General features: G+C 39.5%; 1 protein-coding gene across 1 annotated transcript in view; it reads right to left on the reverse strand.

Annotated features, from left to right (window-relative positions):
- RAD50 (RAD50 double strand break repair protein) overlaps window positions 1-22,758 on the reverse strand; it is a 56,976-nt gene that overhangs the window by 16,764 nt on the left and 17,454 nt on the right. The window contains exons 10-23 of the mRNA XM_063120696.1: window positions 21,035-21,228; window positions 19,228-19,434; window positions 16,959-17,141; window positions 16,517-16,674; window positions 14,027-14,202; window positions 12,731-12,968; window positions 10,357-10,546; window positions 9,885-10,011; window positions 8,228-8,421; window positions 7,947-8,057; window positions 5,861-5,953; window positions 5,669-5,782; window positions 2,966-3,093; window positions 720-944 (exon numbers count right to left, since the gene is read on the reverse strand). Coding sequence (XP_062976766.1) covers window positions 720-944; window positions 2,966-3,093; window positions 5,669-5,782; window positions 5,861-5,953; window positions 7,947-8,057; window positions 8,228-8,421; window positions 9,885-10,011; window positions 10,357-10,546; window positions 12,731-12,968; window positions 14,027-14,202; window positions 16,517-16,674; window positions 16,959-17,141; window positions 19,228-19,434; window positions 21,035-21,228 — 2,338 coding nt within the window. The remainder of the gene's footprint in view (window positions 1-719; window positions 945-2,965; window positions 3,094-5,668; window positions 5,783-5,860; window positions 5,954-7,946; window positions 8,058-8,227; window positions 8,422-9,884; window positions 10,012-10,356; window positions 10,547-12,730; window positions 12,969-14,026; window positions 14,203-16,516; window positions 16,675-16,958; window positions 17,142-19,227; window positions 19,435-21,034; window positions 21,229-22,758) is intronic.

Raw genomic sequence — 22,758 nt, forward strand, 5'->3', positions numbered from 1 at the left:
TTGGAGAAATAGTACGAGTTCCTTGATGCCAGCTGATTCTACGTGGATTTTTTTTGTCTACATCATCTGAAGGAGGCTTTCCAAGTGGTCTCATAAATTCATGAGGTGGATTCTTTGTGGGGTGCTACCAGAATGCTTATGACTGTAGCGGGACAACCTGGGTTGGTGTAGATGGAGCTTTCAACAGCCTTGTGGCTAAGCGAAGCCATCCTGTGTACAGATGAATAACTGGTCCCTGGGCAGTGGTCCCAACTGAACCATATGCAGTAGTTGAAAAATAAACAAAGCCACAGAGACCTAGGTGATGGAAACAGTCCCAAATGCAGGATTTCTACACACAGGAACATTAGGAGATCTGACACACGATCCCTGCTTTTCTGGGTGATAGGGCAAGTTTACCCAATGTAGGGTCTTTGCTCAACAACTGGACATAGGTAACCCAGATTTAGCAGTCCATTTTCCACCTATTTCATTTGGACCAGTTCACTGCTTTTACCAAGAACTATTCAAGAATGGAGCAGCATAAAAGTCCTAAGTTTTGAAAAGCTGCAAAAGAAGTATGATGCCTCAGTGACTGATAGGATAAAAATGTTTTTTATCCCATTGTTCTTCATTTTGCTCCCCCAAATATTTTCTCATAAATATATTATTGATTTGTGAAAGAGCTTTATTGAGGTTACTTTGCAATGGAAAGATTGTTACCATATTATATTACTCACTGATCCAGTGCTTTGTAGTAAATGTCAAGATCCTTGTTTGCCAGCTCCGTTGTTCTCATAACTATCATCATTTCTCTGTATTGCTCTTCAGCATCTTTAAACTGTGGATCTCTCAGTTCTTTCTTATACCTAAGAATCTCTTCCTCAAATCCACGCTGTCGACCAAGTGCCAAACTGTGGTTTCTTTTCAAACTTTCTATTTTCTCCTCTAAGTGCTGCTTGTCCCTGGCAAGTAAAATCAATATAGAGCTTTGTTACATTTTATAAAGTACACACTGACAAATCTTCCATATTTGCACGATCCTGCTCCCACTGTAAAATTTAATAACTAAATTCCTCCCAAAGAATTCTGGATTTGAATATGGAATTCCAATAGCTAATACAACACAGCCTGGCCTCTTGGTATAAGAGTAATTAAACCTGTCTTATCCTTATGGCCTCTCAGATGGGAAACAAAAGTGCCACACAATTAGTAATGAATGATTGGGTCATTGGTACTGTTTACTGATAAGAAAAGAACCCAAACAATGCGCCAAATTTTGCATATGGGGCACCAGAATGTCAGTGCCCATATTAGATTTATAGTAACCTAAACCTAAAGATCATAGAAACAGAAATATTATCAGAAAAGGTAACGCTAAGGATCTTCTCAGATTGTAAATACTTTTATTTATTTATTACATTTCTAATCCACCTAATAATTAATGTTCTCTTGGAGGGTGGATTACAAACAGAGAGATATACTTTGAAAACACATACTCACAAGATTAAGATTAGAAATGTATCCTTAGGAATATAGCTTAATAACCACTTAAAATATTTTTAAAATATGGTAAGTGGTATATAAACCTATTAAATATATAAATAGGACATACATTAAGTAAAAACAAGCTAAACATATTTTATAGCCTCTAAAGAGCACATAAAGATGACTTTAAAAATGCATCACTGGGAGCACTCCTTTTGGATGATCTACCCCCAATGTGTTGCATGCAAACCATCTCAGTAAGCTTGAACCAACACTTGTTATGCTCTACTTTGAAGCCTTGACTTCAAATGATGTTGAATGTTTGAACCTATGCATGCGTAAACTTTGCAGTTAGTATTGTTATGTTATAGGAAAGAAACAAAAGACAAATCTTGTCTGAGAAAGTGGTTTCTGGAAATAAAAAACCCTCTGTGTTATGTCTAGAGTGAAGAATTTAATCTTACTTTAAAGATGGAATCCAGTTGTGTCAGAGAGCTGGATATATTAACTAAACCGGAAACCTGGGGTTCCCTATGTACCGTTAATGCATTTTGAGAGAACCTATGAGCTAAGGTATAGGCCACAACATGATTATGAACTGAAAAAATATTGCTGAAATAACTGTGTTATGAAAGCAAATAGTATTGACATTATTTCGATTTAAACAAATGATTATCTAAGATGCTAGTGAAGCCAAAAGGCATCTCTCCAACCCTCAGCACTGAGGAAGCAAAAGTCCCTCCACAACAGGAAAGCATTGTTAAAGGAAATGCAAAGTAAAAATAAAAAACTGTATTCTTTTCAACGATGTGTGTAATGCATATTCATGACGTTCAAGGCAATAAAATAACAAGAAATGCATATACAGACATTTTGCAGTTTCAAGATTATTCTCATCTCTGAAACCAAGCACTTTGGGAGAGGCAAATACTTTTTGTGAACCGGCCAGAGAGCTTTGGCTATTGGGCGGTATAAAAATGTAATAAATAAATAAATAGGTGCCCTGGACTTCAGAGGAACAGCAATGGCCATAATGACAGTGTATCAATTCAGAGATGCGCACAAACCATCGTTTTTAAACCCCCTTCAAACCAGGTTTCTGATTTTAGTTCGTCAGCCAATAACAATGCATGGATTGTCAATTCATTACATTATAAGCCACAGTTAAGATTCCTCAGCCATGATTACTATACAGTTGGAAGGAAACTCAAAAGTCATCTAGTCCAACCCAATGCAGGAAATCCACTGCTACAGCATCCCTGATAGGGATTTTAAAATAGAGGCTAGATGGCCACCTAACAAAAGAATATCCATCACCTTCTGAGGCAGTCTATCCTACTGTCAAACAGCTCATCCCAATATTGAGTCGAAATCCCCTTTCTTGTAATCTGAACCTGCTAGCTTGGGTCCTACCCTCTGAAGTAAAAGAAAAAGAAAAGCTCCATCACGGCAGCCCTTAAGAAACATATTTTCTTTAAAAGGGAAGATCAGAAGATACTTTTTGAGTTGCGGGACTTCCATTTGCCCCATCTCCATCAAATGTTGCTTTATGCTATCTTCAACCTCTTTTAGGTCTTCATTTCTTTTTCTTAAAGTGAGATTGTCTTCTAACCACCGCTCCTGAATCTAAATTCAAATAAAATATATTAGTGAGTTATGCTGCATTATTTTGTACCAGTACTGTTTGACATGCATGGGTTTTAGTTATCAATAAACCATGTCTTTACTACACAAAACCTAGCAGTATTTTGTCTATAGTCAATGCTGTACATTAATTGTTACTTTTAGACAGCAAAGTCATTTTAAGTGAAGTTTAAGGTGAACCATGTCATCTGATGTCCAATAAGAATGAAGTCTGGATACTATTATATAAACAGTATAAAAATCAGTTTTAAAATCCATACCATAAAAACCAATACTTTTAATCACCTGCCCTGGCCTTTGACACGGAGGAACGATATAGATCGGAACATTGGCACTTACCGAGAAGGTTCCTTCTGGGTTGGTGTAAGGAAGGCATCCCACAATGGGTTATCTCCCCCTATCACCCAGGAAAAGCAGGGACTCATGTGACTTGAGTTTTAAGCCCTCCTCCTAGCCAGTTCTGTCCATGGCTAAAGCTCAGAAATTGAGGAAGAAAATATTTCTTTGTATCATAGGTAAGGAAGAACCACAGGGGAACAGATACCTAGAAATCAATCTGAAAATACAAACTTTGAGGATCCTTAGAAAAAGGTCTGGCCAGCCATCTGCAAAGACAAGTGACCTGATTACCTATACAAATAGACTCGGTGTTGTTGTAGGGCATGGTTGGGATGCCTTCAGCACACCAACCCAGAAGGAACCTTCTCAGTAGTACCAATGTTCCATTCTCCAGGTTGGTGTAAGGAAGGCATCCCAGAATGGGACATGCTAAAGCTAAAAACCCTTATTTGGGTGGGAAAAACCTGATCCTGATCCTATTGTACTGTTACTCCTTGCTGGAGGACTCTCCTGCCAAAGGAGGATTCCGCTGAGGCATATGTTTCTATTTTGTAATGTCCTATAAAGGAATTAGGACTTGTCCAGGTGGCCACTTTGCAGATTTCTGCCAGAGGGGCGTTAGTACTTAAGGCGGCTGCTGCGACTGCTGCTCTAGCGGAGTGAGCTGTGACTCCTAATGTCTTGGGGAGGCAGGAAGCCTCATAGGCTGAAAAAATACGTGCTTTTAGCCATTTAGCTAGGGTAGATCTGGTAACCTTCTTGCCCATAGCAACAGGGCGAAAGGAAAGAGACAGTGAGTCAGATTTTCAAAGTGCCTCTGTCCTTCTTAGGTAAACTTTAATGGCTCTGCGGACATCCAGCTTGTGCTAGGCCTTCTTCTGTGGATGAAAAGGGTTAGGGCAGAAAGATGGCAGAATAAGCTCCTGTGACCTATGGTATAGCGTGGCTTAGGGATAAAGTTCAGGTCTGCTCAAAGGACAACGAAATCCCTATGGAAGGTGATGAGGCTTTTCTGATTGAGGTGGCAGAGAACTTTGAGATTCTGCGAGCAGACATAACGGCCAAAAGGAAAGGAACTTTTTTGTGACAGAATTCATAGCGGGATAGATCCAATCGTTCAAAGGGAGGTTTAGTCAATGCAGAAACTACAACTTGTAGGCTCCAGAAAGGAGTCTTATGGTAGGACTCTTGAGTGTTGTTCCACAGAGAAATCTTTTGACGTGAGGGTGTGAACTTAGTGGCTGCCTACCAGGCTTGGAAAGGACTGATAACAGGGCTGACATTTGTCTGCACAGGGTACCCTGTTTCAAACCCCTCTGGAGGCCTTCTTGGAGAAAGGCTAGGAGTTCCTTGACACCTGTTGCCTGTGGATTAAGTTTCTCCCTTTCACTCCACCTGCAGAAGGACTTCCAGGTTGTTTCTAAGATTCTGGTGGTGCAGTCCTTGTGTGATGCCAGCAGGGTACATATGACCTCCTCAGAATAACCCAGAGTTAAGTAGATGGACCTTTCAGCACCCAGGTGACTAGTTTGAGCCAATTTGGGTCTGGGTGGAGTATTGGTCCCTGAGACAAGAAATCTGAGATCTGGGGCAGGAACCATGGACCTTGCACTGCTGGGGCTAGGATCTTGGAGAACCAGGGGCATCGCAGCCAAATGGGGGCTACTAGGACTACAGTCGCTTCTTCCTTTCTGATTTTCTGCAGAACTCTCGCTTAGAAGGGGATTGGAGGGAATGTGAAGAGCCTCTTTCGGCTGGGTGGGTGTGAGGTGGTGGGGTGGTGAAAATAAAGGCTGGTTGTGAGGGGGGAAAAGGTACGGAGTTTAAGAAATCTTAGAAATAGAGATAAGTATAGGCTTGATATAGGAGGAGATGAGACCTAGATCTGTCCTGGGCGAAAAGCAGGGATGAACTGGCTAGGAGCGTCAGACCCATAGTGGGCTTAAAACTCAGTCACATGAGTCCCTGCTTTTCCTGGGTGATAGGGGTAGATAACCCATTGTGGGATGCCTTCCTCACACCAACCTGGAGAAGCTGGACTGTTCTTTGTTATATCCTATAAGTAAATACACTTGTAGGGCATTATTTTATTAATGGGGGTCACTCCTTTGGCCCTTAATATTGTTGTCACTGATGTGGAATCATACAGAAGCTATTGTCTAGCATTTGTGGATATCAACCTAATATTGGTAATAACATTTGAATAAGACAAATCTACCTTCTGAGTATCAATATCTTGCCTAATTGTTCCCATTTCTTTATTTATCTTCTCTTTCTTTTTCTCACATTCTGCTAGCTGAACCTTGACTTCATCAAGTTCGGACTCCTTTTGCTATAAAAGGAAAAGAAACATTTTAATTTTAAAACATTAGTATCACTTTAAAAGGTACACACAATGTTTTGTAATTACCTGTTTGTATTCTTCTTTCCCTTCTTGAATGTAATTGCCAATCTCTTTTACAAAGTTATGGATGTTTTTAACTTTTTCCTTTATGTCGTTTATCTGTAAGAAAATTGATAAGGAAATGTGTTTGCTTATAAGAAATGCACATATATTAATTCAAAAACAGAAACAAATTGTTCAAGCAAAGTGCATTTTAAATATTACACATCCCAAGCACATCTTATAAAAATCAGATCAGAACTTTTTTTTTAAAAAATGTGAGCTTTATAAAATTCATCCTAAATTGCCCTAATTAAAAAAAATTAAATGGGCAGTTCTTACAGTGGAGGAATATAAATAGTGGATCCCCAAGGATCCGTATTAGAACCAATGTTTTTAAATTTGTTCATAAAGGATGGAGAATTAGGGGTGAACAGTAAAGTGTCCAGATTTGCTGACAAAACTACATTATTTAAGATGTTAAAACCAAAAAAGGATTGCAAAGAGCTCCAAAAGCTCTCTCTAAACGGCATGAATAGGCATTAAAATGGCAAATTCAGTTCAGTGTAAGTAAATAGAACATGATGGATGTTGGGGACGGACGGACGGACATCCTAACACCAGTTATAGACCTGCTTTGCACAACGCAGTATGACATGGTGGTTTGTCACCATCAGTAAGTAGCTTGTGATATCTGAAACTGAGCGCCACCCTGAGAACTCATGGCTTGTTGTTGAGTTGTTCAGGGTGGCTTGTTGAGTGGAAACCTCTGTCCTTCCCTCAATCTCACGAGTGTCACCGCCATCCTTCCGCATCCCTTGTCAGTGCCCTTCACCTCGTGCCCCTAAAAATCAAGAAGAAAGGACACCCCAAAGTGTTCCAAACACATTCTCCATCTTATTATTATTATTAATAATAATTTTGGGATCTTGCAAAAGTGTGCACATTTGAAAGTCTGCCACTACGAAATTTGCATAATTTCCCCCTCTGCTTTACTACGCTGCCCTGAAATGCGTGTATATTTACTGAACCCGCTCACTGCTATGCCTTGAAATTTTGAGTATATTTAGAGATTCACCTCACTTGTCAGTCTTGAAATTTGCGTTTGTTTACTGATAAACCTCACTCTCTCCTCTGCCTTGAAATTTGCATTGAAGTTTGCAAATCTACCTCAGTCTCTGCTCTTTCTTGAAATTTGTGTATCTTTACCAATCCCCATTACCAATCCCCATTACTGAAAATTGCATATCTTTACTGGTCATGTGTATATTTGACAGCTAACAGCAAAGACCAGCGGAGGGAAGCAAGAGAGAGAAACCAGTTGGGGGCTGCAAAAGGAGCTTTTTGGGCAGGTATAATTATTTTAGTAGTATGTGAAGCAGCCTTTTTTTTTAAAAAAAAAACTTTGCAAAGGCATTACCACATTCCTCAGGGCACAGAAAATTATATACATTTGACAATCTAATGCTGGGGGGTGGGGGGGTGAAATTTCCCTTCTGAGCCAGGAACTCCAGCGGACCAATTGCAACAATGGATCTGACACAGAAAACAAGAAAACAAGGATTTCTGCCGCAATGGCACCTGGGATAAGTACCAGCAGTGGCCTGAACGCTGAAGGGGAAACAAATCATGGCAAGCTGCTGAGTCCACTGGGATGGTCCATTGGGAGTAACGAGCAACCCACCAAGGCTTATTCTCAGGGTGGCTTAGCATAACATACGGATTTGCCCATACACTGATGGGATCAGAACTGATGGTAACTAACCAGGAAGAAGTTCTTAAGGCTATGAAGATATCAACCCAAAGTGCAACAGCTGTGAAAAAGGTGAATTCTGTGCTACGGCTTATTGAAAAGGGAATAAAAAAATAAAGCTTCCAAGTATTGCAATGCCTCCGTCTTCTCCTCTCCACCCTTCTCCTCTCCTCCTCCATTAACTCTTATCTCCCATCACCAAAGGGGGACGGGGACAATTCTGCCTAATTTTGAGTGTCTTCAAATTGTTTGTAGCCACCAAAATTCATGACAAGATAGAGCTCTAACCAGGAATTATATACACCCTTGCTTATAAGAAGCAGTATTTTATCAAACCAACTGAGGATAGGTAGTCTTCACCTTCTCTTGTGTCGCTTTATAACTTGTGTTCTTTTTGTTAATTAACTCTTCTTTCTCTTGTTGCAGTTTTTCTAAAGTTGTCTCCAAAGGAAATATCTGCTCCTTTGCTTCCTGAAAAAGAAACCACCTTTGTGTCCATTATGATTTTGAAGTTTGTCTTTGCCGTCTCTATGCAGGCACATTAGTCTTTTTTATGATTTGGTAGAATTTGAAGCTCAACAAAACTGAAATACACTTGGGGCAGGGGAGAACAACCCATCAATATAAGATACTCATCTTACCTTGATCTCTCTGTTCAAGGACTGCACCTCAGTAGTCAACTCCACAGTTTGCTCTTCCAGCTGCTGTCGACGCTGCATGCAACTGGAAATCTGAAGTTTCTCTGCTTTAAGCTCATTCACAGTACTCTTTAGATACTGGACTTGATTTTGCTGGTCTTGTTTAAGAGTTTGCTTCAATTCAATTTTGCCAGTAACTGCACATATAATTAAGGAGATGCACATTACAGTAAGCTAGAGAGTCAAAATACAATTTTCATCTTAACAAGATGAAAACTTATCTGCAGTGCTATCAGCAATGGAAGATATAATTTTACTTTGCTCAAAATGAAAAACAAGGTATCACATGAGCACAAATATACCTGGTAGATGTGTATTTCTAGAAGTAATACGATCTGGTACTGATACTATTATGATTTATCACAGGAGACCGGAACTAAAGACCGTAGACCTGCAAACATTTAACATTTGCCACACTGGTGTTAGCAAAAATCTTTGGGGGGAAATAGATCTCCAGACCTAAAACAAACCCAGAGCTACTCTGGGTTTGTTTTTGTTATTTAATTTGTTTGTATATTGTTTTAAAGTGTTTTTATCCTATGTAAACCACCCAGAGAGCTTTGGGTATAGGGCGCTATACAAAAGTAATAAATAATAATGTGGCTTCATAGGCTCAGTTCACACAACACTTTTTCTCAACAGTGTTGGAACAACTCCACTGTGGAGTTGTTACACCACCATTGAGAAAAGTGTTGTCTGGAGGGAAAACCCCACCCCATGGTGTGTTTTTTTTAAAAAACACGCCACCCTGAATCTCCACGCTGTGCAGAGGAGAATTCCTGCACAATCGTTGTGTTCCATGTTGTCTGGAGGGCTCCGTGGAGTTTCCTGTTGAGTGGAGTGGCCATAGAGTTCCCTGGCAAGAGTGGCGAAAGGAGGGAGTGCCACTTTAGGAGAGCCGCTGGGATTGTTTTTTTGCAGCAATGGCTGGTGGGATACCATTGGGAGGACTAGGGGAGAGAGGGTGGAGGAATTGTCAAACGCTGCACTGACTTTTACTCCACTCCACAGGAGGCCACACCCACACAATAGTGAAGTTGGAACATGTTGTGTGGTGAGTACCCCCTACAAACTCCGAGTGGAGTTTTCCCACTGAGTAGAGAAAAGTGTTGTGTGAACTGAGCCATAGTCAATGGCCTGGTTTGCACATAATGCTAACCCATGGTTTATTTAACCTATAATTTGTTGTCCTACCCAGGGCTTGTCTGTTTTCTCAATCCTTGGTTGTTTTTCCCTCCTCCGCCCACTCTCTCCCTGTATCCCAAATGCCTTTATGCCACTGCAGTACTGGCATGTAGAGAAGCTGGGGGTTTTGACTGCTCTTGCCCATGGACTGTGTAGCATGGTGAAACAACCCATGAATCTAAGGTGCTGGGTTCCCACATAACGACAACCCATGGTTTAAACAACCCAAAATTAACAACCCAACAATAAAGCATGGCTATGTTCAGACATCACAACAATGCAGAATTCAACAACCCATACCTAAGGTTAGCATTATGTGTGAACAAGGCCAGTGTGTACCCATGTAGGAAATACAGAAATAGATTTCAGAGCCTCAGTTATGGAAGTAGTTTAGCACTTTTTCATATCTGGTTACCTGTATCCCACTGATGTTTTCTCTCTTGCTTTTCCTGGCTCACTTGTAGAAGAGTTCGACCTAAATCCACTCCCTGTAACTTAGTATCCTGCTGTGCAATTTTTCGCTCAACATCTCTTAGATCAGTCTGGAAAACAGCAGGAAAATGCAGATATTCCTGTATTGCTCGATATCACGTTTTGGACTCCAATGAGTCCATTGTAGGTGCAAATACCCACATACATAATGATCCCCATAGGGCATAATGGAACCCTCTTTTTCCCATAATAGCTTGGTGCACTGAGTGCATGTGCTATGGGGGAACATGCAGCCTATGCATAGCCCTTTTCAACACTCTTTGCCTCCTCACATGTAAACCGCTCAGAGAGCTTCGGCTATGGGGTGGTATAGAAATTTAATTAATTAATTAATTAATAATTAGTAATGCGAAGGGGGGCTTTAATATGCAGCCTAACCTGTTCAGTACACTTACCTGATACCTTTCCATAAGTGTAATATCTTGCAGACATGCTTTGGCACTTTCTTCCTCAGGCATGATAGTACCCAAGAGTGTTTCCTGTTCTTCTATATCACCTTTAAGGCGTTGAATCTCTCTGTTGAGAGTTTGTAGTTTGTTCCTTAAGTCAGGTATGTCCTTTTCTTGGAGTTCAGTTACCATTTGCCTGAGCAAGAAATATAAAATTTATAATGATAAATTCTTTCTATAACAGCAGCAGATTCAGCTCATTAGAATAGACAGCTCTGCTTGGATTCAGAAGTGGAATGTACAGAATAATTTTACACAAAATATTCTTCACTTAAGTTTGATTAAACTTAATTTGTAAATTATATTTAAAAACTCATGTATATTACCAAATGTCACTAAATATTGCTGCCCCTGTGAATAAAAAATATCTCCATCACCACCATGAAATGACAAAAAATAGTAATGGATTGCACATATTTAACTGAACATATATTCCTAGTGCTGCGCAGATGTGACCTACTCCAACCTTTATAACCAAAACAAAATTAAATGCTGGGACAGCCATTCCTAGTTTGCAAAATTCACACATTCTAGCATGTATTTATTTAAGTGTGCATATGCAAAATGCAAGGTGAGAAATGGTCTTGGAAGGATTTACAGCCTCTTGGCTCTACCCCTTCCAAAACCTGACTATCTCTTCATGCACTCTCCCTCGGCTTCCCTTCAGATTCCAGAGAAACAATGGAGACCCTGAATCTGTTTCTGAAGGCTGCAATGGGCTGAATGTGGACAAGCTCTAAGCTTAGTTTTAATCCAGATATGACAGAAGTGATTTTGCTGAGTAGGAAAGCCAAACTGGGAATGGCTGTATTGCCTGTTCTGATAGGGTAGCACTCATTTTGGAAGACCAAGTTTGCAGCCTGGGAGTACGTCTCAGCTCAGTCATGCCACTGTTGGCAGGCGAGCTTTTGCACAATACAGTAGCTGTGGCTCCTTCTAGGAAAGGCAGATCTGACCACTGTTGCACATGTTTTGTTTAAGTCTAGGTTGGATTATTGCAGCACACTTTATGTGGGGCTATCTTTGCCACACTATTTAGAACTTACTGTTTTAATATTTTTGAAATCTGCACTGCCTCCCGGTTTATTTCCAAGCCCAATTCAGAGTGCTTGTTATAACATTTAAAGACTTATATGGGGTGGGTGGGGTTTGTGTGTGGCCCAAAATATTTAAAGAGCCACTGCTTCCACATGATCTTGTTTGCTTGCTAAGATCATTGCAGCAACTGTGCATCCTACCACCACCTTCGGTGGAAATTGTTAAGTTCATGGGACAGAGCTTTTTCAGTGATGATGCAGAGGCTCTGGAACACTTTGTTCCCCCTTGCTTTCAGCCTTTAGGACAGGGGTACAGAACCTCAGGGCCGGGGGCCAAATCCAGTCTTCTGGGATCCCATCCATTCCTCTGGGGTTCTCCAGAAGTCTATGTCCCTTCCCCTGACCCTATCTCCTTCCCCCCAGCCACCAATCGTTTGGTGATTTTCCAGCTCTTGTGCAGTTTCCCCCATTCTAAAAGGTTGAAATGCCTCTCCTGAGACTTTAGTTACTGGCAGTAAGAGCTGTAAGTGAAAATGTGTCATTATTCCTTGTATTTTGGCCCTCCCCCTTTTGCCTTTATTGCCTCCCACCACTGGAATGCAGCCCTCAAGAGCCTCTCCAGAATGGAATTTGCTGCTTGGGCTGAAAGAGGTTCTGCACCCCAGCATTAGGAGGACTGTGAAAACTGTCCAGTTCAGATTATATTTTAATGCTCTCTACCTACAATTCTTAAACATTCTGTTTTGGTGCTATAATTTTGTCTAATTTTGTTTTATACTGTGATTGTTTCTTTTGGATGTTACTGGCTTGGACCCAAACTTCCTGTGAGTGGAAATCCAGTCATCGGATACGCCTAGTTTCCCTTTCACCGTGTGCTGTTCAAAAATCTGCTCAGTATGACTGGGGACCCTTCAGAGCAGCATGGAATGTGGCATGTGGAGGGGAGGGCGCATGAACAATAACAGCAACAACAAAAGCCCTCCTCTCCCCCTTCGACAACAAACAGACCTCTCCCCTCCCCCTTCTGCCAGCTGGAGCCTCCATTTGATTGGAATGCCTTCTCTTCATAGAAGGGCAACCTAGGATCCAAATTGTTGTATTATCTTATTTTGGAAGCCACTCTGGAGGCCATGGATGCTGCATAAATCTTATGCAACATATAAATATTATAAATAAAGGTATGTAAAAGCTCCTTCCTAAAGATAGAGAGCCCGTCCAAGAGGTGATTTTAAAATAGCTGTATTCTTTGAAAACTCTGTTCACTTCTACAATTTTTGCCTCACCTGACAGGTTTAAGGGACATCATTTCATCACGTTTTTTCTCTCTCCGTTTTAGCTCAGACTCTGTTGCCTTTAGTGTGTCTGGAGCACGTCGCAGCTTGGCCTGAAGATCATCTATTACTTCCTGCAGTTCTACCTCTGATTGGAAGACCCTCTGACAAACTGGACAACATGATTCTTTTTCATCTGTTAATTGTGTGATGAATTGCGAATAAACTGCCGTGGCTCCAGCAAGCATGGCTGTTTTAATGAGAAAAAATTATTAAAATTACATTCGTTATTCATCAATAAAGGCAATAAGGGAGAGATTAAGCTTGTATTTTTAATACTTATGTTCCTTTCCCACTAAAAAGCCTCCAAAGCAGCTTAGAATCAAAGTCAACAAAGAATATGACGGCAAAGCGAAAATAAAAACATAAAGGAAATATTCAAAAACAGATATAAACAAAAGCAAGCAGCAAACAGCAGCTAAAATACCAATTCAACAAATCCAACCAATTTAAAATGCCAATTCAATGAGCCTGTTCAGAAGACACCTTAAACCCTGCTGGTTAAGGCTTTTGGTTAAGCAGCAGGGTTAAAGGTGCTGTGTGTGATGCATTTTGCTAAACCCTGGTCACTTTCTAACCTTTGACAGACCGTCTGCAGTAGGGTTAGCAGCTGTAACTGTGGCTTAAGGTGTTGTGTGTGACAGCATGGCTTGTGGTTAGTGCTAACCCCAGAGAACCACAGTTTCATTAACCACAGAGCCTGAAGTGTCATCTGAGCAGGCCCAATAAATCCAATTGCAAAACAGCAGAGGTACAACTCTGCCTAATGATATTAGTGTAGGCACCTCACAAAACTTTTGGGGCAGGGTGATCTTACAAACTGCTATGCTGAGACCCTCGGTCTTTGTGCTGGCATATAAAAAATACCCGAACTTGGGGTTGGACCATTTTGTCCTGGAGCTAGGAACAGGGATGCATCACAGTGCACATCACTGATCAATTGAAGTAAAAGTATGTGTGGCAGATGTTTCAATGTAAAACAAAACAAAACAAAAAGCATAAAGCAAGTGGAAGTCTGAAGCATTTAAAATTTGTACAGGGAAGACTTGAGAAATAATTCTTATTTCACACTAACCCTTTTCATCTTAAAAAATAGCTGCCTTTATTATTATAATTACAGAAAAGGAAAGTGTAAATAAGTTACAAAATAGGGCAATACACTCATCAACATCCAACATAATTTAATAGTGAAAAACAACTTTACAGAACAAACTATAGGGGAGTGAAAAGAGAGTTGTATGAACTCGCCTCGCTTCTTGGATGTTTTTTCAATTTCATCCTGAAGTTTGTAGAGATCACTTTCAAAATCCTGGCTTCCACAAACATCAAAAAGCTTTTCTTCATAACTGGATAATTGCTCCTCTTTTTTCTTGAGTTCAGTACTAATATGATTTTTGTTTTGCTCTGCTGAAACAAGTTCTTTGCTGAAATGCAAGTATTGTTATAATCAGAAATGAGATTTAAAAAAGTGCATGAGCAATTTTGACTTTAACTAAGTGGCTGAATTTTTTGCTTCTTTGAAAATGCTGCCTTTTTCATTCAAAGTAAATAATGGAGCAATCCTATGTTCTCTAGACAGCGATTGAAGGAAAATAGGATTGTTTGGTATCCTGGCTCTGAGTGCATAGACAGGGCTCTAAGGTGGGAGCCAGGAAACAGCGTTCCTTGTCCGCTCCCCACTGTAGCTGGCACAGAGAGATCCATGCTTTCTACATCCCACAGAAATGTGCCCTAAAGAGTTGTAACCATAAGCCTGTCAGCCTGTATGCTGGACGGAGGCATTTGCTTGCCAGATGATATACATCAGTTAAAAGCAGTCATTTTTGTTGTTATTACTTAGAGCATTCTGAGCATGTGTGCAAGGGTTTAAGGCAAGATTCTCAAACTGGCTTCGTTCAGATAAAATCATATAAACCATAATTTGGAGAACTGGGAATCTACCTTGGATTTATGCAATTGCTCTTCTACCTTAGCTCACCCAATATGTTCCTTAATTTCCATGTTGCTTTAACCATACGTTTCCGTGATGTCTGAATCAGGTAGCGATGATTAGTGCTAGCTTCCAAACTATGGTTCGCAAACACATTTTAAATTATGCTTTGGACTTTGGAGAGGAAAGAATCAGTATGTAATAAGGGAGGGGAGGCAGTGCACGAGCCTACAGTATGATCTCAACAGGAACATGACATCACAACAGGGCCACCATCACAGAGCCTTCCTCAACCTGGAAAAATAACTGTTCAGTCCTCCTGACCAATGTGTCATATTCAGGCCAGGAGAGAGAGAGTGAGAGATCCTTGTCACTGACAAATATTATTATTTATAGTTATTTGAAAAGCTTACTAGGTTCATTTACAAATGATAAAGGGGCCTTCTGAGAAACCCACAAGGGCTGTATTCAGACCTCGTGAGGGCGAGAACGGAGCACCAGTCCTGAGGTTTTGCACCCTTAGTTTAAAATAATGCATTACTTGCCAGTGAATCAAATTACACATGGATCAAGACAAAATTATACAAGAAAAATTCCAAGAACTGCACATTCCTAATTGCATAAGTAAGGGTCAAAGACTTCCAACATCTAGATGACTGGTAAATTTCAATGCACACAACCCCTTCCCTCCCTTATCATGCAGCTACCCAAATAGCAAACCAAAGCAGAATCTCTTTCTCTCTAGCATGTTTCCATCTCAGTCATACCACCCTCTCTCCCAAGTCTGTCTCCTCCACTTCCTTCCAACCTATCTCCTGATTTTGTTTTTTTGTCTCTGCCATTTCCTCCCTCAAAGTCCGGTTCTGACTGCTAAAGCGTGAAACAGCCAGATGCCAGGGTATCTTAAGAACTGCTCCCATTCATGTAAGCCTGCCTGACCTCTGAGATCAGATGCACAGGCCCTGCTCCATATTCCCACCCCAACCCAGCTACCACTTTCATCAGAGCATTATTGCCACTAGCACACTACAGTGCGGAATGAGTAATATTCCTAATTCCTGTGAATACTGTGAAGAATACAGTTATTATTTATTTATTTATTTATTTATATAGCACCATCAATGTACATGGTGCTGTACAGAGTAAAACAGTAAATAGCGAGACCCTGCCGCATAGTAAGAGGACGTACTATAGATTTTTGGACACAGTCATCCATGCTCTAGTCATTTCCAAATTTGAATAATTTGTCGTTAATAATTTCTGCAGACATAACAACTCACTGAAGGCGGCTTAAAAAACAAGAGGCTGAAATGTGTTGGGCTTTTCTATAATAAACCTTTCCATAGCATCCTAAGACTTCTCTCCCTTTTTGTGCGCATCTTGGATGCTCACCTGCCTTGCAGCCTCTGCCTAAAGAAGGTAGCCTGTTCCCATTACTCCTTGTCTTTCAGCAAGCAGCTGTGACTTAAGATTTTCAGGTATGGCCTTTTAAAACAGGGTTCTGAATGCAGCTGGATAACTTTTGATATTTTATTTTTTGCATGCTTGTTTACAAGTGTTGGATATATTTGTAATGAAAAAGAAAGATAAAAATGTTTAAAAGAAATATTTTTTGGATGCCAACCACCATGCATAATTATTCATTAAAATAGCAGTTATTGCAACAAGCACAGGTTCCTTAGTGGCAATACTTAGCAGATTATGTCCTGAAAAACTGAAAACTGAAAACAGAAAAAGACATTTAATGAATACAAATCACCCCTCTATTGCAGAAAAAATTATGCACATTTCAGTTGAACGAAACTTACTTGAGTTTAGCATGTTTGTCTCTTGTCTGATTAATTTCTTTATTTTTAGAGTGAAGCCAATCTTCAAGCTGTTTTTTGTTCGGAAAATATCCCATCAAAGAGCTTAACTCTTCACTGTGCCTGGATTTTATTTTTCTGATTTGTTCTTCTTTGTCTGCCTTTAAAAAAAAGATACCTACAAATAGGTTTTGGTTTTGTTTGGCAGTTACAAAATTAGTTTCAGAACACTTAATAAGCAAGTATTCTGACATAATGCCAAAATTCAGGCTAGTGCACTCGTTTCTTCCCTTGCATGCTATGATTCCTTCCTGCCTTGAGGCAAACCACAGTTTGCTTTGAGCCAAATGGAATCTCTGACTCATTCACATAGTGCCAAACAATGCAACACTTGACATATTCTATATATTCTAGCATATTTATAGTGTTAGAGAAAATACACTACTTTATCTTTCTTCAGCATGTCCATTTGGGTTATTATTGTAGTATTCAAGTTCAACTGCTCCATTTCTTTATCCAGTTTCCGAAGAAAGCCATCCAAATCTGCTTTCTCTCTTTGCAGTCCTTGTATTTCCTTATCTAGTGCTTCAACATTACAATTCTTCTCAGCTTCATCTAATTCATGTTTCTAAACAGAGAAATAAAAGCAAGTCGGATTTTTTTTAACTGTTAGGAACACGTACTCTAATAAATGTAAAAGGCTATCAAAACTGGTATGTCATACACGGAATGAACAACAGTGCCAGCAACTGATGCAAGATACTTTTTGTAGCTGCTGAAGTAGTCCTTTCTTAACCATTAGTTCTATTTCTCACTGATACGGTAAATGTAAGTCTAAGTTGTACTATTTCAGACTGCAGGTAGTGGCTTACATGGCTGGATGCTCCTCCCAATGAAAAAGTTCCCTGCACATGAAAAAGCAGCAATTCAGGGAGAGAGCTAGGTTAGAACTTTTCTCCCTGAAATGCTGTTTTTCCATGTATGGGGGAGCTCATGTGAACCCCCACATTCAGTCTGCAGCAATACAGCCCAGACACAAGTTTACCACCTTAGTACGTATCAGAAATGAGGAAAAAAATCAGAGGAGTCCAATTCTCCACTGGTGTCACATCGTTCATATTGCAGTCTCCATACAGTGTCAACACAAGGTAATAAAAGGGAAAGACAGAATTTTCCATTGCCTCCCAAAGTATCATACAGCACAAAGAGATTCAAAATATGTACATGCTTCTTGAGGATAGGACTGGGGTGGGATGGTATAGATTACCCATGTCAGAATTGAGGTTCATACTTGAAACCACTGTTGACAACAGGCTAAATGTTGCATGCTTCCACCTCCTGCATTATTTTAGTATCCCCAAATATGTATGTGGAATTACTATCAAAGTTTTTCTATGGGCAAAGACGATAAAAATGAATGGTACGCTACCACTATATACACTCAATTGTAATGCACGTTTGTGAAACTGCAAAAATGATATCCCTACAGCAGCACAAGAAGCCAATCTTGTAACAGCATATTTAAGCTTGAAATAGGGTACTTGAAAAAACGTAGTAAAATGTAGAAGCAAACAAGTTTTAAAGCCATTAAATCATAAACAAGTGGGTTCTTTCATCATAATGGGCCCTATTCAGACAACATGCTAAACCACGACGATTAAGCGTTTTGAACTAAACATTATAGTTTAGCGTGTCATGAAAAACCACAACTTAGTGTGCTGTGTGAACTGTTCCTACCATGGTGGCTACTTAACTACTGTTGAAACATGCTCACTAACCATTTGCTGCAAAAGGTTTAGCGGCCTAATCATGGCTTAGCATGTTGTCTGAACAGACCTAATGGACAATCGGAGGCTGCTAAACGAATTGATCTTGTATTTGCATCTAAGAGTGATTTTGATGGCTGACTGCCCATACAGGAAAACGTACACTTTTCTTACTAATGTTTATGTTTTCAATATTATTATTGCATTTTTAGACTGCCTAATAGCCGAAGCTCTCTGGGCGGTTCACAAAATTAAAACCATTCAAAGTATAAAACAAACAGTATAAAAGCACGATATAAAATACAATATAAAAGCACAACCAGGATAAAATCAGCAGCAGTGCAGAAATACAAATTTAAAATACAAATTTAAAACAGCAAATATATGTCCAATATAGATAGACAGATACACACACACACTTCAAAGCACGCATTTTATGATTTTTGGAGGACTAGTTTATGAATACACTTAATCTAGCAATAGAGAAAAGTATAAGGGTGGATATCTTCTTTTCCCACCTTTTGTTCAGTCTTCCTTAATATATAACAACAGCCTTATAACACATGGTTCTAAATATGCAGAGCTTATGCATGATGAGGGGGATCATACCAGCCCAGGTTCCAGAGTTGGGAGAAGGCTCTACATGTAGAGCATCATATGTGAGCCTGATCACAAATAATCACAGCAATCTCATGTCATAATTATGTACAGAGATCCTATGTAGGTCACAAATGCTATGTGGCTTCTACAGATCTCAGACAGGCACAACCCCACTGCCTCAGTGTGCATAGGCTCCACACAGTTAGCCTATCTGTATAGGGCTTGAACTTCCAATAATATAGATGAGATACTTGGAAGAACAAAAGGAATGTTGTTGATTGATCAAGGCACTTTCAAATAAGTTAATCGTTACACACACAACTTGATTTACAAAACATTAAACCTTACCGCTTTGGCAAGTTCCTGATCGAGTTCCAAGAGTCTATCTGAGGACCCTTCAAGCTGACGTAACTCATGTTTCAGGTTCTTTACTTCAAGCTGCTTCTTATTTTGAATGTCTGATTTTAGGTCAATGGTTCTTTCAAGTCCAGTTTTTTTATCTCTTATTTCATCTAGTTGCTTCTGCTTCATTGTTTCCTTCTCACCAAATTCTCTCTGTAAGAGTCATGAAATTTACTTACACAAAGGATTCTGAGCCAAAGCATACTTTAATTGTTAGTCCCACAGAATCAACACGACCTAGTTGCAGTTAATTGTGCTTTGGATGAACTAAATACACTCCGTTATATTCTGTTGCAAGTCCTTTATCCAATAAGCTTGAAAGAAAAATACTCATAACACTTCCACCCCCAGTCCTGTGCAGAAATACGTGTCACTACCAATTTTACAAACAGCCATTAGAGATAAAAAATCTCTTTCTAAAGGCCTAGGCAAAAAAGTATTTTGCCTCTCCTCTTTGAAATCTGGAATATGAAGTCTGCTTCACAAATTTTTGCAAGCCACCCAGAGAGCTTCAGCCATTGGGCAGTATAGAAATGTCTTAAATAAATAAATAACAATAACAGCCAGCAAGCCAGCACAAAAGCCAGTAAACAAATGGAGTGAGATGTTGTTAGATTGTCATAGTTCCCCTTTCGTAATCTTGAAGTGGCCTTGGTTTGCGGGGAGAGTGATTAGCAATGGGCGAACTACATATTCAGAAATACACAGGATACCGTCTTCCTGAACTGTTATTATTTCAGACTACATACAAGGGTTTTTGTGTTTCAGTCTTCCTCTGCACATAGAAAACAATATGTCAAGTAGGTTGGTTTACAATTCTTCTCACTGAGATGTGGAACTTTTAGGTTTATGGAGGTTTTATCAATAGGACAAGGCACAATTCCATGTAGCGCTTCTCCTTTTAAACATTTTATATTTGGTTTAAGCATGCAAAGATGCGGTAGGAAAGAAGTAAAGTAGTAGAATGGACTGTACCACTTCAACTGTAGGAGAGGAACATTTTTTAAAAACATTCTATATATAAAAGGGGGGAATCCCTGTAAAAACTAAAAGCAGTGAGAGAACTAGACAAGAATCTCTTCCTCATATACCAGTTTGCTTTTTGATGCTTACGTCTGTATGTGTATGTGTCTCACAGGGGCGGGGAGGGGCGGGAAGAGAGAGAGAGAGAGAGAGAGAGAGAGAGAGAGAGAGAGAACACTAAAAAATTCCCCACCTGTAATCTCAAGTGGTATAAATTCACCATTTCAATTTCATGCACAGGTAGATTACTGGATCAGCATGGGAGAGATTTTCATTCCTACCCAGGTACATATTTATGCGTGCAGAAGGCATAACTAGTGCGTGTAGAACATTTCCTTTGGTTATATTATTTAAAAGTGATACCAAGAATTTTTCACCTTTTCAGAAATATACTGGGCAGATGGGAAAAAATACAATAAAATCTGAATTTCATCCCATTAGTAACTACTCCTCATTACCTCTGTCAAACATAAGGCAATCTATATTACTTATTTTAAACCCACACCTCACAATCAATCCTACTTTTTACCAATTACAGCCAGAAAGAAAACTCATGCAAAGGCTTAATTCATACCAATGCTCCAATCTAAAATTCACTCAAAAGTGAATTTATCTGAAGTAAATGTGCTTGTGTTTGCACCCTAATGTCTCTACATATTTAGAATGGGATCATCTTTTTCTATTTTACTTTAACTGAACATTTAGAAAATATAGCAACATTAATATTTACCATCAACTGATTAGCAGTTTCCATGTCTCTGTCCTGTCTCTCTTTCACAAGCCTGTGGAAACTGTTAATTTGCCTTTCATTAAAAGGTGCTCTTTCAAATCCCTCCAGTTCCAATTGAGCTGCCAAAGACTGAATTAATGAATCCCTGGTTCTAATATGCTGTTCCTGACGATCTGCTTGCAACTGGAGGCGACCTTCACAGAAACAGAAACAATGAGATTTGAATACATAAACATTCATTTTCAGTGCTAAAAAGTTAATGATATACAACTCTTATTTACTAGAAGTAAGAAGCTATAAGAAGTTCAACCTAATCTGAAATAGAACAATTACTATTTACCTGGTCACGTGGGCTGAATTTATAGTGCATGATTTATAACATGGATTGAATTTTGTGTCTTAATATATTATAAACTGCTACAAAAGAGACAGCCCTGAAAGGAGGCCTATAAATATTGAGAATAATAAAATAATTCTAGGTATGAATGCTAAATATTTCCCCCTCCGTTTTGGTTCCTCCTTCCTTTCAGTCTGATTCAAAGTATGCTTATTCAGAAATAAGTATTTCTGAGTTTAACAGAATATATATATATATATATATATATATATATATATATATATATTTATATATGTAAATGTATAGTTTTGCTTTAAGTCAGGGCTGGGCAACCTTTTTGGCCCTGAGGGCCCCATGCGGTGCTGGGTGGTGGGTCAGGGACCATGCACACATTTGCACACACAGGGCTGATGGTCCCTGTGGAAGGAGAAGGCTAAAGTCTCCTCCTATCCCAGATCTGGATTGCTACTTCCCAACCACCATTAGCAGCAGCAATCCCAGCTGCTTTGGAGTCAGTGAAGAAGGGGAAGGCCAAAGCTTCCTCCCACACCAGCAATTTTGACCAGGATCACTGGTCTTTTCCCTACAGCCCAGCTGACAGCTTGGGGGCAGGGAAAAATGTGTGGGGCTCCCTCAGACTCACGAGTTGCACAAATATCAGCTGGACTTTGTCCATCTTTGCTTAAAGATTATTTAAAGATTAAAAAAAAATAATCCGCTGTGTGCGGGCAGGCATGTTAGTATTTTTGTGATTTAGTAAGTTCTATACTTGTTTGCAACCTTGCTTTCAAAGTCCTCAAAACTGCAGTATGGGTCAATTTATTTTGTGTTCCAATTCCTAATCTTACCTGTTATACTTTATTTTAGAGAAATATTTGGTCAGCTAGTTACCAGTCAAAAATATCAAGGCCTGATATCAATGCTTAGAATTAAGCATTTTAAAGAATGTGGCTGGCTAACTAGTCGTTGGTGGGTTGTTGTTGTTGTTTTAAGAATCCTTAAAATTGAGGCTTACATTGATATTACATAGAAAATCCAAAGAAACATATAATTATGGATGTTCTCTCTTCCAACTTGATAACTTCCCATTCCCCCCCCCCCCACTACAAGCTAAAGTGTGAAAATGTGTTTTTACCAAATCTCAGTAAAAATTTGGTGAAGCCAGATAAAGTGATGCTGGAGGCAGTATCCAGCCCATAGACTATCAGCTGGCCATCCCTGCTCTAATTGTTAGATAACTGGATGATGTGATAATATTCTTGATTAAATGAGTATAATTGGTATGATCAAAGTAATGACCCACAGAAATCTAGGATGTGAACAGATTTTGATATGCAACTGAAGGAAAGTATATTAATTTCTCATATACGTTTTTTTTTCAAATTTA

The sequence above is a fragment of the Elgaria multicarinata genome, chromosome 3 (genome assembly GCF_023053635.1).
Source record: "Elgaria multicarinata webbii isolate HBS135686 ecotype San Diego chromosome 3, rElgMul1.1.pri, whole genome shotgun sequence".
Lineage (NCBI taxonomy): Eukaryota > Metazoa > Chordata > Lepidosauria > Squamata > Anguidae > Elgaria > Elgaria multicarinata.